The sequence below is a fragment of the Dermochelys coriacea genome, chromosome 11 (assembly GCF_009764565.3).
Source record: "Dermochelys coriacea isolate rDerCor1 chromosome 11, rDerCor1.pri.v4, whole genome shotgun sequence".
NCBI classification, from domain to species: domain Eukaryota; kingdom Metazoa; phylum Chordata; order Testudines; family Dermochelyidae; genus Dermochelys; species Dermochelys coriacea.
This window is the reverse complement of record NC_050078.2, coordinates 59835788-59850384: the sequence shown is the minus strand read 5'-3', so window position 1 is coordinate 59850384 and position 14597 is coordinate 59835788. Positions and strand designations below refer to the sequence as shown.

At 42.4% G+C, this 14597-nt stretch overlaps 1 protein-coding gene across 7 annotated transcripts in view; it reads right to left on the bottom strand.

Moving 5' to 3' along the window:
* Positions 1-3397: 3397 nt before the first annotated feature.
* Positions 3398-14597, bottom strand: part of SPATS2L (spermatogenesis associated serine rich 2 like) — a 136874-nt gene continuing 125674 nt past the window's right edge. For all 7 annotated transcript variants that reach the window (XM_043505548.1, XM_038421036.2, XM_038421040.2 and 4 more), the window contains 4 exons: positions 10605-10714; positions 9070-9172; positions 5338-5558; positions 3398-4056 (listed from right to left, as the gene is read on the bottom strand). In XM_043505548.1, the coding sequence (XP_043361483.1) occupies positions 3658-4056; positions 5338-5558; positions 9070-9172; positions 10605-10714 (833 nt within the window). In that variant the 3' untranslated portion in view covers positions 3398-3657. The remainder of the gene's footprint in view (positions 4057-5337; positions 5559-9069; positions 9173-10604; positions 10715-14597) is intronic.

The window sequence follows — 14597 nt, the reverse complement described above, 5'->3', positions numbered from 1 at the left end:
AGTTCCTTCTCTGCACTGAGAAGTCTTCCTCCTGGGAGAGACTGGGATGCAGAGATTGCATACAATAGGTACTTAATGTCTCGTCTCTTGTCGTTGTAATCACTGCAGTGGTCTCACTTTCAACATTTTGCCAGAGAAGAGAGGAAACTAGCTTTTAAATTATTTCTGTTTAAGCGCCTAACTGATTAGTGCAGTGTGGCTGCACTTCAGCCATGGCTGGGAAGAGAGGGAATGATGTTTCCCAGTGAAAGGAAAATTTCATAGGGTTTTTTTTCCCCTTCTTTCTTCAATTTATGAAGATCAAAGCGTTCACCTGAGAAACGGAGCAGGAAGGAGTAGGTGGTACTTCTCTGAAAGGCTGAGAGAGAATGAGGCTATCAGCTGCTTCCTGACAACTGGCTGCTTTTAGGATCCAGCCAGCCTTGCTACAAGTAATTAAAGGAATCACAAGTGCAGTAATAATCAATCAGTAGGCTGTGAGGCAGTATGGGTGTTCTGCTATAGCAAAGCCCTGCAGTAGCACTATAAGGTTAACTTCAGGCCAAAGCTCAGAGGAAGGTAAGATAGTAGCAGTAGGGGTGAGAGGGAAGTCTCAGGAGATGAAGTTATAGAGCCTGGCTGCTTTGTGAGCTTCGTGGGAAATGTCATTTGTTTTGCTCTAGTAGTGAATAAATTCAGATGGCTCATGCAAGTTAGCTCCCCTTACTTGGAGTTACCAGTTTACAACTCTGCCCCTGCAGGTGGCACAGTGACAATTCTGCATGTCAGATATTCTAATTTGCATTAAAGATTTAGCCATTTTCATACTGGCTTCTTTAGCTGTTTTTCAGTTTATTCCAGCTGCTGATGCAGCATTTATTAGTGCTTCAAGCTGTTTCAATATGTTTTTTTGGGTGACGTTCTTGAACACTGAAATGTGCTGTATGCTGCTATACCTCTCATCAAAGAACTGCCACACAAAGTTGTATGTCTGTAGCCTCCAGAGCAGTTTAATTTGCATGTGATGCAGCACAGGGTTTCCTTGGGTCATTATGGTTATGGCTGCACTGAAATGTAAGCCTGTGCTCAAGTCGTGTTCCTTCCCCCTCCCCCCATGTCTACATTGCAATTGCGCTAACCCAGAGCTCAGGTTCAGGGCCCCAGGACCCTACAGGCCTAGAGGGTCTGAGCTTGCATTAAGCCAGGCCCCATAGTCTGAGCTCTATCACTTTGCAGTATAGACACAGCCCTGCTTGACTTGGGGCCTGGGTGGCAGCCTGAAGTATTCCACAATTCCATGGGACAACTTCCTTATTCCTTTCTAGACCAATCATCTGCTATCCACTCTGGAAAACAGAAGCCACTCCCCACACCCACCTTTGCAAACAGCAGCAGCTCAGGTTAGTGTTAATCCAGTCTCCTCTGATCACCCATCTGCAAGCATGCTGTCAGCGAGCCTTGTGGGTTTGAAATGGAGAGCAAACTGTTCAAGCCTTTTGCAAAGCGAGCTGCTTCCTGGTAATCTGCAGGGTGAGCAGTATGGAAGCAATACCTTGTTGTTGAGTAAATATTTAAGTAGGAAATGTTTGTCCCCATATTTTTATTTTTTCCTTCACTATCTCTCGAGATGAAGAAAAGCTGATTGCTTCTTAGAGCCACATACAGCCCAATATCCACCTCGGGAACTTCCACAGCTGTCACTAAGAGAAATGAGCAAAGATTGGGCAGAAATGACGTTCCTCATTTGAAAAGCAAACGAGGACATTCGTGCTTTAAAATTTTTTTTGAAGGGGAAATAGCATCATGTAGTGCAACTGAATAAAGCCCTCTAGTAACAATTAGGCAGAGGTAACTATGACAAAGTGAAGAGTAGCAAATAAGTGCCTAATCAGGCATTTCATTAATGTGGTGTCAAAGGGCCAGATTCTCATAAACTTTTGCTGAGTGGTAGGTTACTTCACAAGCAGTCCCTTTGGCCTGGTCTACACCGGAGGGTGGGGTGGGGGGTGTCTATCTAAGATCCGCAACTTCAGCTACGAGAATAGCGTAGCGGAAGTCGACGCATCTTAGATTGACTTAGAATCACTTACTTTGCATCCTCGCGGCGCGGGATCAACGGCCGCTGCTCCCCTGTTGACTCCACTTCCGCCTCTCACCCTGGTGGAGTTCCTGAGTCGACGGCAGAGCGAATGGGGATCCATTTATCGTGTCTACACTAGATGCGATAAATCGATTCCCGATAGATCGATCACTGCCCGCCGATCCAGCGGGTAGTGTAGACATGACCTTTGAAGTCAATAGCGCTACCTGTGGCTCAAGGTGCTATCCAGCGTGACTCAGGGTATTGGAATCTAGTCTACAACAGAAAGTAAGGGCCTGATCCAGAATCCATTGAAGTTAGTTGAAAGACTCCAGTTGACATCAGTGAGGTCAGATCCCAAATGTCTAAGATAAATTTCAACAAGCAAGGAATGAAGCCCTAAAAAATCAACAAATAAAAGAACTGATCTTGGTGGGATTTTTACTTGAATAAGAACTGCAAGATGGGGCCTAAAGTGCATGTTGAGGGTGGTTGTTGCTGCAAAGGTGAATATAAACAAATCAGAAGCTCACGTTGTTTGCTGCTTTGCAGTACCAAACCTTAGAGATTTTAGGGAGTGGCTTTTAATTTTTTTGGAAGAAACAAGCTTTTTGAAATTCAGAATCAGAACATTAAAACTATCTAGGATTTTTTTTTAAATAGAAAATTCAGAGGGATGTGATAGCCACTCAAATATCCCTCTTCACTTTCTGCTGCACGTTGCTATAACAGAGTTGTAAGTATCATAGCTCTCCTGTGGGAGAGATGGTTCCTATAGCGAAAAACAGTTTGGATTCAACTGCAACTTTTCATACGCAAAAAAATAATTCTGATTATTCATAGAAAAGTGACTGACAAAGGTGGCGATTTGGACTATACTCTTTGGATAACCATGACTATACATTCCAAACTCAAGAAATGAGCATTTTTCCAGACTCTGAGTAGTTTACCAATGAAAAATACTAATATGTTATGTATTAAAACAATTTATACTTGATCTTACAGATCTTTTACTATGGAATAATAGACAGAAATCAAATGCTTTATGTTTTTTAATTTGTTTTGTATAGAGCAATATTGTGAGAGTATATAATATAGATATATATATATATGGAGAGAAAGAGTGCTGTATAGACTTGTACATAAAAATTCTATAAGAGCATGTTTTCATTGCAGACCATGATGTATGAACTTCCTGTTATTTTTTCTAACATTAGCAACTCTACAAACAACAGAGTGGACTGGTACAACCGCATATCTATAGCAGGCATCTTGCTACTATGCATTTAATCTTCAATTTATTTTTTTCAACCTAGATTTGATTTTTCTAAGAAGCAAATACTGCCTGGCTAAAATGCTGCATTGTCATGACAAAAATAACCATGAGCATATTGAGCAAAGCCTTGAAAGTATGAGGTGAACTATTGCTGATTATCTGGAATTAATAAAAATATCAACAGGTTTCTAAGCAGCAACTGATTTAAATTGATTCTGTTTTCTGACAGACTAGCTTTTTGTCAGCATTTCAATTAGCATCTTGAGCGAGAAATTGAAGTGGAAAAAAATAAATCTGCTCTGTCTCTCTTCGGGGTGAGAATTTAAGCCACCAAAGTCACAGCTGGCACTGAAAGAACAGTGGCATCAGCAGAGACCTCTATTCTTGCAGGACATAAATTGCACTGAGATACCCTAGCAACGCTGCTGCGGAATGGTCTGGGCTCGGTGCTGTCTGGTGTACGATGCTTTCTTTGGGTTTTTTCTGTATGTGTGAGATTCTCTGTGGTCCTTGTAGCTGTGGACTGGTCTTGATTTTTCATAGCTCCTTTGTTTTTAGGTCTGAAACTATTATGCTGTTGTCTTCTGTGTTCATATCTGGAACTGCTCTTTATATTATTTTGATCTGTTTCGTTACTGGCACCTTGTGACTTGACTGATCCATTGAGCCGGATTCCGTGATACTGTGAGTTAAATCTTCGTCTCTGGCTAGACGGCCCATTCTACCAAGAAAGAAAATGAATGATTGTTAGGTTGCATGCCCCCTTAAAAGATTTTGTTAAAAACAAATATAACACAGTGAATATTAATAAGTATATGCAGAATCAAATTCCTTATGCATCTAGTGCATTTGTTTAACCCTGCATGTAACAGAACATATAAGCTTGATCATTGCTAGAGCTCGGTTAAAAACAGCTACATCTACAAGACCATCACTACAGAGTTGGCACCTGAGCGGTTTGCAAATGCGTGTGCTGGTCAAAAGGCAATGATGTATTAGACAGCTCCACAGAAACACAGCAGCAAAGTTAAGTAGCAGTAAAAACACGTGGGCCTTGATCCTCAAAGGTATTTAGGTGCCTTACTCCTATTGGAATCAGTGGGAGTGAGGCACCTAAATACCTTTGAGGATCTGAACCCAGGTTCACTTTGACTCCGCCCCCCAAGAACACAACTACTATTTTTCTGGATAGTAAAGTGTTGTGTAATAGTACAATAAGATTTGCAGAAAGAAACAGCGGAAATCCATGTGGAAAGAAAGAGTTAAGAATCCAGATGGATGGGAGAGATGCCCATTTTGTTTACCCCCTACAGAGAGCGAGTTATCAATTGTGGAAAGTGGTGGTTTTCCATTGAGTTGTATGACTGCTATGGCAGCAGATTCTATATACACACACGGAACTTATAAAATGCTCCTTATTTTCTCTTTCTGGGTCTGTCTCATTTTGTAATCCCTGAGTCAGGCAAAACTCAGCCTGACTTCCTCAGGAGCTTTACCTAAGTAAACACTACAGGACAAGGATATTGCAGGGTGCTCCTGTAAATGAAACAGATATAAATATGCCACAATATAGTAAGCAGAACTACTGAGCTTGTGAAATAATATAATTCTCTTGAATTCAGGCAGATTTCAAGATCTATCAGGTCCTGAAGGCATGAGCTGATCACTTACCAATAGGAATAAATATTTCCCCATAGCATAGTGTAGGGCAATTAGGTATCATGCAGGGTTTTGAAAACCTTGCTCTGAAGCAACTGGTAGTGGTCACAGGGCACTGGTACGGCAATTCCGATGTTCTCCCATCACGTATGTTCCACACAGTCATGAAACTGGATTTGGAAACCATCTACTAGTTCATTTTGTCCTTCCCTGTCAATGGCGAATTGCATGTGATGTATTGCAGAATGATATTTGGTTTTGTTTTGTTCACTTGTAATACCACAGATTTTCCCATGAGTTTGTGAATGTTGAACTTCAGTCTAGCTTGTTTCTAGTTTCTCACCTGTTTATTTGTTGGGGTTACTTGGGCAGAGAATTCTGTGGGATTGCAAATAAGATGATTTGGCATTTTAGTGCTGGCCGTTTTACTATCAAAGTTCTTGATGTGACTATACGATTTTCGGGAGTGTGTACTTTGCTTGTCAGATGCCACATGCGAAGTCACTGACAGCAGCATGGAACTGCATGGTGTTCTTGAGGAGTAGTTGTTCTTTGGATGAGAAACTACAAAAGAAAAACACTCAGTGTTATCAGGTACATCATCAGCACCACAACACAAGGCCCAGATTCTTATCTCAGTTAAACCAGAATTCAGTGGAGTCATTTCAGAATCAGGTCCATGGACACCCCCCCCCCCCAGTGAAACAGCCTTGTTCCACGAGACATTTTTGGAGATGGGGGGCCAATCCTGGTGCAACCCACTGACCCTGGTGGAGTTACCCCAGGGATGTGTTCAGCAGGAGACTATCTTGAAGAAGCTCCACAATTTCAAAACTCTTAGGAAGAGGTCAATATTTAAGAGAGGCTGCTCTTCCAAAGGGAAATATAACTCAGAATCCAATAAAAACAAGAGAGGAATGGGCATACCATATTGGGCAGCCCTGGATCCACATTATGTTGTTTTGCAGGATTTTTCTCTTTGCCACTAAGACCCAAATCTCAAATTCCTTTTTATGGATCCAGTCCTCCAACGTGCTAAGTACTCTCTACTCCCATCAGCTTCACTGCTTAGTACCTCACAGGACTGGGATCTATGTCAATCTAACTCTTCCCCGGTTCAATACCTCTATGGACACAACCCAGTGAAATTGTGAGCTGTACTGTAGCACGGAGCTAAAACACCATGTTAGGGGCAGCGTGGAAGCACATCACCCCTTCAGGAGCTCTGGGAGCATGCATAATGCTTCCCGAGAGCATGGCTACCTCATCCCCTTTGGGAAGGGTGCATGCAGTACCCAGTTCTCTCCTAGTGCTGACACTGGTGTGGGCCCTGGGAAGTCCTTGAGTTCCCTGAGTGCGAAGTCTCTCATTGTACCCAGACTTTGCCCTCTTGTCCAAGAGGCTTCTTGCTTCTTCTCCATCCCTTGTCCACCTGCACAGGGCCAGGCACAATCTGTACCCCAAAAGCAGAGAGACATTTTGCTCAGTAGAGCTGCCTGAAGGTAAAAAGCACTGTCCCCCAGGAGTAAAACCAGAGCCTGGATGTCTGTATTTGTGTGCTGGGTGCCCATCTTGATGAAGGGAGGTGCTGTTTGTGACACGGGCAGAGAGAGTTGTTTTCAAGCTAAAATTATAAACACAATGTAAATACTGAACACACTGTGTAAAGACTGAAGGTATTTGAAACTCTGTTTCAAATCCAGTGGGACCGGCTGCTCATCCTGCTGCTGCTAGGTGCACTGCTCACCCTAAGTTCCCTGTAAGCTGGGCGGCCGTGCAGGCACTCAGGGAACCTGCCCAGAGGACTGGCTGGGGAAGGGGTGCCCCTCCCCAGGCCCCAACCTAGCCCGGCCCTCAACCTGCCAGGGTGCCCCTAACCCGGCCCGAACCCCACATCCAGACCCGAACCCAGCTGTAGCCAGTGCCTATCCTGTGGCCCCAGCCCCAGAGCTGCCACAGTGGGGAAAGGGCCATCTCCTTTCCAGCCCCGGTGCAGCTGCGGGCGGAGAGAGCTGGGGGGAGTCCTCTCTCCCCTCCATAGCCCCAGAGCACCCTCCTGCACCCCAAACCCCTCATCCTGGCCCTACCCCGGAGCCTGCACCCCCCAGACAGAGCCCTCACCCCTGCACCCAACCCTCTGCCCCTCATCCCTGGCCCCACCCCAGAGCCCACACCCCCAACTAGAGCCCTGCATCCCAACCCTTAGCCCCAGCCCTGAGCCCCCTCCCACACTCTGAAACCCACCACATGAATACTGTTATGTGCATCAATATGGAGGTGGTGTGTCACACATCACCTCCAAATTGGTGCACATAATGAAATTCATTCCACACATGGGTGGGAAAAATTAGAGGGAACACTGCTCACCATGATGGAGGGATGGCTGGGCCAAATTTGAGTGAGTGGCGTTGTTACCTGACTCATGGGGTTGTAGTGCCATTCAGATTTGGCCCAGCTACCCCTCCAACATGGTTAGCAACACCACAAGTAGCAGCAAGATGAGCAGTCAGTCCTGGTGAATCCACAGCATGGCCAGCCTGGATGTGATGAGTGTATTGCACGGCTGTTCGGTAAGCCCTGGGCCTCTTCCCTGAATTTGGGCCCTAGGCACATGCCTACTTTGTCTATGTGATAATCCAATGCTGGTTGTTTCCATTTACACCTTGGACTGAATTTGGCCTGGAAATTGAAGTCAATTTCATGCTGATAACAGGCTGCTGAGATGGAGTTTTGACTCCTTCCACAGAAGAGGTATAGCATGGATAACGGCCATGCCATGCGAGCTTCCCTATTATGCCCCAGCAATATGCCTCTGCTCTGACTTGCAAGTTGCAAAGGCCATCTCTAGGAGTGAGAGGATAGTCCAGTCTCCATGGCTCATTCAATAATCAGCCTCTATAGGGAGCCTGCCAACCCAGAGGCCTGATTGTGATATGGACACTTGTCTACTACTACCTTGATGGAGACCACAAACTCATCTCATATATGCCATTGGAAAACTACTTGAGGAATTACCACTGTACAATCTCACGTTTCTGTCACTTCTGCTACCACCCCATTCAAAGGGTTGCATCTCAAACACATGCCCTACTGTCTCACCACTATCCTTAACAGTAATAGCCCTACAGATTGCAATGTTCTGAATTCAATGGGTCAACTCGTGTGCTTAGAGTTAGATAATTGCATTGATGAGCCAAGGCCTAAATAAAAATAATTAACCTGTGAAATTCACTGCAGCTGCAGGTTATTTAGGGAAATATTTAGTAAAATTAAAAAAACAAGTATATGTTTATATCAATAGCAGCTGTGGTTACACTAGCTAGGATAACAATTAAAGAACTTCCAAATCCTTAAGCTTTAGGGCATGAGATAGTTATCACAAGATCACTGTGCCCAATTAGATGCATTATTTGGAAATTCATGCTTTCCTCCAGCACATCGGGGATTGGCCACTAACAGAGACAGGTACTAGCTTAGAGGGATCCCTCAGACTGTTCTGCAATAGCAATTCCTGTGTTCTTGTGTATTAAACTGTTTGTGACTCGAGGGAGACAATTCTTAGGCGATAGAATCACAAGATTCATTCTGGCAGATTCACGATTTGTTTTTCTTGCTATTTATAGTAACTCCTTGGAAACCTGAAGCTGGAAATTGTTTTCTTCCTGAAATCGTTTTTCCTCCACCATGCCATGTTTTTCTTTGCTGGGGCTGGGGGAGCAGAGGTGGATGGCTGACGGGAGGAGAAAAGCACTGAAGTATTTGTTTTTTAAAAAACATACAAAATCTTGCACGACATAATGAGAAATAAGAGAGGTCAAATTTTGCATCCAGGGAACATGACTTTTGAAGCAGACAATGGTTGTGAACATCTCAGTAAATTTACAGAAGGACAGGTGTAAAATACCTTGCACCAAATTTAGCTTCTGCAAAAAACAATACACATCATCTGAAATCAGTGCAGTTGCTCCCTCTTATGCCAGGGCTGAATCTGGTCCCTTGACATCATGGTAGTGCAGAGAAGTCAAATAGTCGCTACATTCACACAGCACTTACTTTGAAAATCACCAGAACTTACTTTCTCCGCAGAGCTGAATTTGGGTCTTTAGCTGTTCTATGTCACAGGAGAACCGGGCAGACCTACCCAGCTCTTCATCGTATTTGCGTTCACTCACAAAGTGCTACAAAAATACACGGAAATTAACATTGACTAACATTCTAATGTAGCCCACTTTAGTATATGGATGGTGAAGAAATCACCCTAATGTTAATTATCCCAAGGTCACAGTAAGGTCTCCGCTGTCTGTCATCCATCAGTGCTCCGGCTCTCTGCACAGAATCTGAGCAGATAAAACAGGAGTTTCCCATCCTGTATTAAGCTCTGGCAGCATAAAGGGACCTTAAAGTAGGTCTTGTGGGACCTTAGAGACTAACAAATTTATTTGAGCATAAGCTTTCGTGAGCTACAGAAGTGAGCTGTAGCTCACGAAAGCTTATGCTCAAATAAATTTGTTAGTCTCTAAGGTGCCACAAGTACTCTTCTTTTTGCGAATACAGACTAACACGGCTGCTACTCTGAAACCTTAAAGTAGGTGTACATTACACTGTACAATACACCCACTTTAAGGCCCCTTTTCAATGCCAGAGCAGTACAAATGCACCTTTGTGTAAATGGAATCAGGCCCAAAGTGGCCTCATGATTGTTAGGCCTCTCAGCGGCCTTTGATTTTGACCGAAAGATTTTGTTGACTCACTTGCAGAACCTGATGGAAGTGGCTGGGAATGCCCTTCTGTAGCTTTGCTTCCTCCTCTGTGACTGGTACCAAAGGGTAAAAATAAGGCTCTTGGCTTCCTCCCTGAGAGCTCTGACATGTGGAGTTATACAGAGCTCCAACTTGTAGCCCCTCCTGGTCACTGCATACGCCTCCACAGGGGGAGGGGAGAGACAAGGTATTTTGGTGTGCTACAATAATAGACCAGCAATACTCTGTTCTGGGGGTTACCTGTTCACTTACAAGTGCACTTCAAGGTACTGGTTACAGTCCAAAAAGCCTCAGTAACAACCATTCAGCAACCATTATTGGAGGGATGGCCTCTTTCCTGATGTCACATCACCCCCAGTGTCAGTTTCTGTGCCAAGGCAATCTCAGCGAAGCTGTCACCTGCAGTCTGAGTTGGTGTGCTTCAGAGCACAATACAAGAAGAACCTGATAGACTGATGCATCAATTTGATATTTGGGAAAAGGAGCTTGTGTCATTCTGCCACTGCGCAGAGGTTTTTGTTATGTGGCCTTTAAGCTTACAGGCTCAATATAGGCCGCAACTAATTGGGACTAATAACTCTGGGATGCACACCTAGCAGAAGCCCCTGCTACACTATTTAATAGGGTGTAGCTTGGACCGCCTCCATACTAGTTTCTATTCATTGGCCAGAAGTACAGAAGCTTGCCCCGAGCAGGCGTCCGTTCCTGCCACACCCACAAATGGTCAGCAACGTTCTGGTCCTAAGCATTTATAGCACAGAATAGGGATACAAAGTTATGTTGGCAGCATAGGCTTAGTCTCCATATAAAGAGAGCACACATCCAAATGGAAGTGTCTTGGTGGACTAACCTTAATTTCAGCCCTGAGTTCAGCCAGTTGTGTCTCAGCCATCTGACTAGCTAAGTCTGTCAGTCTCTTTAGCTCCTCAGCTCTTTTCTGACGAGCAGTCAAGATTTCCACTGCCAAGCAGAAAGGATAATACATTAGTGCTAGGAACATAATCACTTTTTAATTCATTACTGTCTGTACATTAACACTATTTGCAGCGTTGTTGTACCCGTGTTGGTCCCAGGATAGTAGAGAGACAAGGTGGGTGAGGTAATATCTTGTATTGGACCAACTTCTGTTGGAGAGAGAGACAAGCTTTTGCGCTTACACAGAGCACTTCTTCAGGTCTGGGAAGAAGAGCTCTGTGCAGCTGGAAAGCTTGGAAAAGGTATTATCTCACCCACCTTATCTCTGTACATTAACATTGTACATCAACACATGGAAAACACACAACATGCCAAGCACATTTCCATCCATATGACCCTGTCTGCACCGATTAATCCAAATCAAAGGATTTAACTTAACCGTTTATTGTTAAGAAAGATATGAAATTGATATGCTGTTAGAAAATCAAAATCCGCACCCAAAGTTAAACCTGCTCTTCAACATTTAGACAACCATATGGTGTTTTGAGTTTTTCCAATGATTTTTTTTAAAGCACAAAATCATCGAGGACTCAGTTGAGATGCAGGAGGTGACTTGAGCCAACAGCCTTATATCCGGTGCATGCTGTCTTTTATTTAGATGTAACCACTTTATCCCTTTCTGAAAGAATTCTGTTAATATATAGTTTGTTTAATTTCTAAGAATTATGGTTTTGATTTCAAGTACAGATTATGCTCTTATGCAGTTTATCTAATGAAGCCATATTCCATTTATGTAACAAATTTTAAATGCATAAGATTTTTATGAAAAATATTAAATATACAAGACTCCACATGTTGTATACACTGTATAAGGAAATTATTATTTTACACTCCCTAATCTGCTATTAGAAAAAAATATTATGAACCACAATAGCAGTGGCCCACTCTTTCTTAATGCTTAGGATTATGTAATATGACAAATTGTGGAGGACAATGAAATTTGTAGTTATCTAAACATTGATGATCCATGTGTTTGCAAAATCTGATTCAGCAGTAGGGAAATGGTGGGGTATGCATTTATGCAAAGGGAGGAAAGGTGAAATCTAAATGTTAAATAATGATAATAGTGTTCTTATGGCTGACGCACAGGACTGGGAGCCAAGAGACCTTGGTACACATCCTCAGCTGATGTAAACTGTTACAGTTGGTTGACTTCCATGGAGCTCTGACAATTTACACCAGCTGGATTTACCCCCTAGTTTCTATGCTTGCTTTGCCACAGATTTCCTGAGTGACCTTGGCACTTAGGATTTATGTACCGATGGAAGTTATTGTGTAATAAACTAGGATGTGACTTTAGAGTATGGACACTCTTACCATGTACTCAGAGTGACTTTTTGTGGTTTAGCAAAATTAATCTACACAAAGCACTTTTAGTACAGAGCGTCCACGCAGGGAATTAGTGTGGAACAGCTATTGTGTTTTAAAGTTCACACCCTATTTTATTGCACACTAACATCCCATGCAGACAAGCCCTTATCCTGTTTGTGCCTCCTTTATACCATCAATAAGACGAGGTGTAATATGACCAAATCTTACAGAGGGTTTGTGTCGCTTAATTCCCTAATTTTTTAAAGGACTTTGAGATCCTCAGATGGAAGGCTCTGTGGCAGTGCAGCGCACTGATAATTATGCTAAGTAGTGGCCTTTTACTTTGCTCCTTAGCTGATCTTTTCATTCCACCCATCATCCTTAGCCATATGTGGAATATGGCCTCCAGCGTTGTTACATTGGGAATCCCTGTTGGTTTGTTAAACAAGTCACTACATTTTATAGTGATCACCTTGCTTATACGTTATTCCTTGCTGAAGGATTATTTTAAATTGTGCTAACTATGCTGTCTCTACAGGTTCAGGACCAAATTTTTCAAAGTGACTGTCCAAATCATGTGCTCAAATTGCATAGCTGCAGATGCACACTGGCATGTGGTGCACATGCAAATACCTATTTTTGCACACTGTTAAGGTTACCAGTTTGGGAAATTTGACCTATAGAAATAGTAAAAATGATCATCAGTTCAATAATCCTCCCATGTGGTGGAAAGTTGTGAAGATAAATAATAACATAATTATTAATAAAAACTACACACATTTCAGTAATAACAGCAACCCAAAGATCTAAGAGCTCTTTACAGACCCTAACTCTCACAATAGCCCTGAGCGACAGCAGAAACTGCAATTTAAAGAAAGGCACAGAAACCTGTCCAAGCACACGTATAGAGTCAATGGAAGAGCAGGGAATTGAATCCAAGGTGATATATTAATGCAGCACGAACCCAATAGGTTCATCCTAGGTTAGTATCTCTGTATAATATAACTAGTTTTACTTAACCCAAAAAGTGGATTCTAGCCTCAAACTAGATTAATGTGTAGCCCTCTGATAACATCAGAGCTATACTGTGGATTTCTAAAATGTGGCTGTATTTGTGCATTGGATCCTGCTCCACTGACACCAATGGGAATTTTGCCATTGATTTCATTGGAAGCAGGAGCATGCCCACCAGGTAATTATAACAGTCTTTGCAGGTAACCAAGGAATGTTTCTATCATTATCATCTTAAAAAAAAAAAGTCCCCCCAGAACTCCAAATTCACATGTCTTTCACATTTGTGTTAGAAGATCTCTCAAGGAAACATTTTAAGTGTACATTATAGTCAAACTTTGCTAGAATAATTTCTTCTCTTTTGCCTCCACACATTATAGTCACAAGGAATTTATCTGAAAACACAGATTTTTTGTTGTTTTAAACACCTGTCAGCTAACTCAAGAGATCAACATATAAATGCAGCTCTCAAGAACATGTGTATTTGTGACCCTCCCCCATAGCACTTTAGGTTTATAAACCAGTGAAAGACTGATAGGATCTTCATCTGTGACAGACAATCTCCCTCCTTTGTTACTAATATTGGGACAAATCCTGAGCTCATTGCTCAGTCTTTTTAGTCCTTACTTAGACATACTCCCACTAGAGCTGGTTTAAAAGTGTTATTTCTAATGTGGGGTATACCACTGCTGCTGCTGTGTCCCATTAAATGAGTGGTGCGTGTTACCTTTTTCCCCACCAGAATATACCTATCTAGATGGCACCTATACAAGAGACAGAAGTTAGATGAAAGTCTGGAATGCTTCTGATCAGATTTGCCTCAATTGATAATTAGGAAAACAGGTTTTGATCAATATTGTGTTTTTTACGATATCTTTTAAATTCATGAGCATAAGTACAACTTTCTCTCCTTAAAAATGATGTAAAGCCAAATATAGCTGCATTGCATGATATTTCACTATATATCTTCATATATTAGAAGTCATGTATATAGTACTATAGTGAACCGAATGAGATATATATAACTGTTTCACCATTAGCAAAGGAGTGCAGGGATTGAGAAAGGAAAATGCAAGAAGCACTCTACAAGCTGTAATAGTAGGTTAAGTCTCAGCTTTGAAAACTCTAGATTACTTGGGATCGCAGGTTTAAATCTTAACTGGGTTGATTCTTCAACCCTCCAAGGTAGATAAAATGATTTCCATGTGTGTGACAGGGTGCTATCAGCAGTTAAAATATATATGTCACTAAAGTCAGCTGAAATGTTTCTGAATACACACAGGGGCTGATCTGTCATAAGAAGGTGCTATATTTAGTCACTTTGCGGAACAGAAACATACTTTAAAAACTGAACTTTTGTCCATTCAGAGTCATTAAAAATCCCATGGACATTTTCATAGGAGAATGGGTTTGGCTGCATGTATACAGGACTCAGTCCTGCAAGCCTGGTGTAGACAAAACTCCCATTAACATCAATGGGGATTCCATACATGGAATGCTTGCAGGACTGGATGCTTAGTCTATAAAATGTGTGTTGAGTCATTCA